The sequence below is a fragment of the Arachis duranensis genome, chromosome 3 (genome assembly GCF_000817695.3).
Source record: "Arachis duranensis cultivar V14167 chromosome 3, aradu.V14167.gnm2.J7QH, whole genome shotgun sequence".
Taxonomy (NCBI): domain Eukaryota; kingdom Viridiplantae; phylum Streptophyta; class Magnoliopsida; order Fabales; family Fabaceae; genus Arachis; species Arachis duranensis.
The window spans coordinates 8365002-8366865 of record NC_029774.3 but is presented as its reverse complement, the minus strand read 5'-3'; the positions used below and the strand labels follow the sequence as shown (position 1 = coordinate 8366865).

General features: G+C 36.4%; 1 protein-coding gene across 1 annotated transcript in view; it reads left to right on the top strand.

Moving 5' to 3' along the window:
- The first annotated feature begins 263 nt into the window (after window positions 1-263).
- The window catches only part of LOC107477353 (4-coumarate--CoA ligase 2-like), a 5769-nt gene continuing 4168 nt past the window's right edge, over window positions 264-1864 (top strand). Inside the window, exons 1-2 of the mRNA XM_021137575.2 lie at window positions 264-758; window positions 856-1401. Coding sequence (XP_020993234.2) covers window positions 264-758; window positions 856-1401 — 1041 coding nt within the window. The remainder of the gene's footprint in view (window positions 759-855; window positions 1402-1864) is intronic.

Below are 1864 nucleotides of genomic sequence, written 5' to 3'. Positions count from 1 at the left end.
AAACTCACGGTATCATAACTCAATACTGATTGAATATATATATAAAATGTGAAGATCATTAATTTTTTGTATCCACCGGTCCACGTGCATGCATGTGATATGCTACCACCATCTGACAAGCCAAATTACCAAAAACCCTTCCCCTCGATTCCTTATAAATTTCAAGCAAGCTACAACCAAATATTTCATTACATACAACACAATCACTAAAGTGTGTGTGATAACAAACAAATTTGGTCGTACAAACGAAATAAGTAGATACCATGGCACCATCATTAGTAGCAACTTATTCCATTGATCCAAAAAAAACCAACTTCATCAACCAAAGTTACCAAACTACCCACATCTTCAGATCAAAATTACCAGACATACCCATCAACAATACCATTCCTCTCCACACTTATTCGTTTCAAAAACTTCCCCAAGTCTCCAACCGCCCGTGTCTCATCACGAGCAATGGCAAGGAGTATACCTATGGTGATACCCACCGCGCTTCTAGAAGCTTGGCCATGGGCCTTTTCAACCTTGGAATCCGCAAAGGTGACATCATAATGATCCTACTCCCAAACTCTCCGGAATTCGTGTTCTCCTTTTGGGCTGCTTCTATGCTGGGCGCAGCTTCCACCCTTGCCAATCCTTCTTACACATCTCTTGAAATCACGAAGCAGCTCAAAGCCACCAAGGCCAAAATCATCATCACACATTCCATGCACGTGCACAAGCTCAAACAAGAACAAGAAGAAGGAAACACATTTATAGTAATATTTATACCATATACATTATTTTTGTATCAACATATTATTATCTTTTTTTCATTTAAAATTGTGGTGTTTTTGTATTTATACAATAATATAGGTGATAACTGTGGACAAGCCACCAGAGAAGTGCATGAGTTTCTCGACGGTTTCCAGAAATGAAGGAAAGCTGCCAGAGGTGGATATTAACCCTGATGACATGGTGACACTGCCATTTTCCTCCGGCACGACGGGGTTATCAAAGGGTGTGGTTCTAACACACCGGAGTCTGGTAACAAACGTGGCTCAGCAGGTGGAGGGAGAGAACCCTAACTTGCACCTCAAGGAAGAGGATGTAGTGCTTTGTGTGCTACCGTTGTTTCACATTTACGCACTACACTGTGTGATGTTATGCTCTATGAGAGTAGGGTGTAGGGTGTTGCTTATGGAGAAGTTTGAGATGAGGACGATGCTGGAACTTGTGGAGAAGCACAGGGTTTCAGTAGTGATGGCAGTGCCGCCGTTGGTGGTGGCACTGTCAAAGAACCCTGCGGTGGAGGAGTATGAGCTTAGCTCCATCAGGATGATGATGTCTGGAGGTGCCTCTCTTGCAAATGACATCGAGGAGGCTTTTCATAGTAGGTTGCCTCAAGCAATCCTTCGACAGGTACACAAATAATACAGGCCAGAGACTGTGATACTAAAATTTTAATTTTAATTTTTAAAATTTTAGTATTTTAGTATTTTAAAAAAAATAAAGACTTAAGATTAAAATTTTTGAGAATGAAAACTGAAATTTTAATTATATTTTATATGTAAAATATTTTAATTTTAATTAATTAATTCTCTATTTTTAGTTTTTGTGTAAATTAAATTAAAATTTTATTTTTATTTTAATATTTACTTTTTACTTTATACTAAACACAATATTAATATTTATTTTAATTTTTATCTCTCTGTTTCTATTTCTCAATCTCAAACTCTTTTTCAAACACTACCTTAAGGTCATTAGGATGATATTATGGTGACTACTATAGTTATAATATTTTAAAAAATATTGTTGAAGTTAAAAAATATTTTTCTCTGATACACAATGAATTTTTACAAGTATTGCTAAAAAAGAATAATCA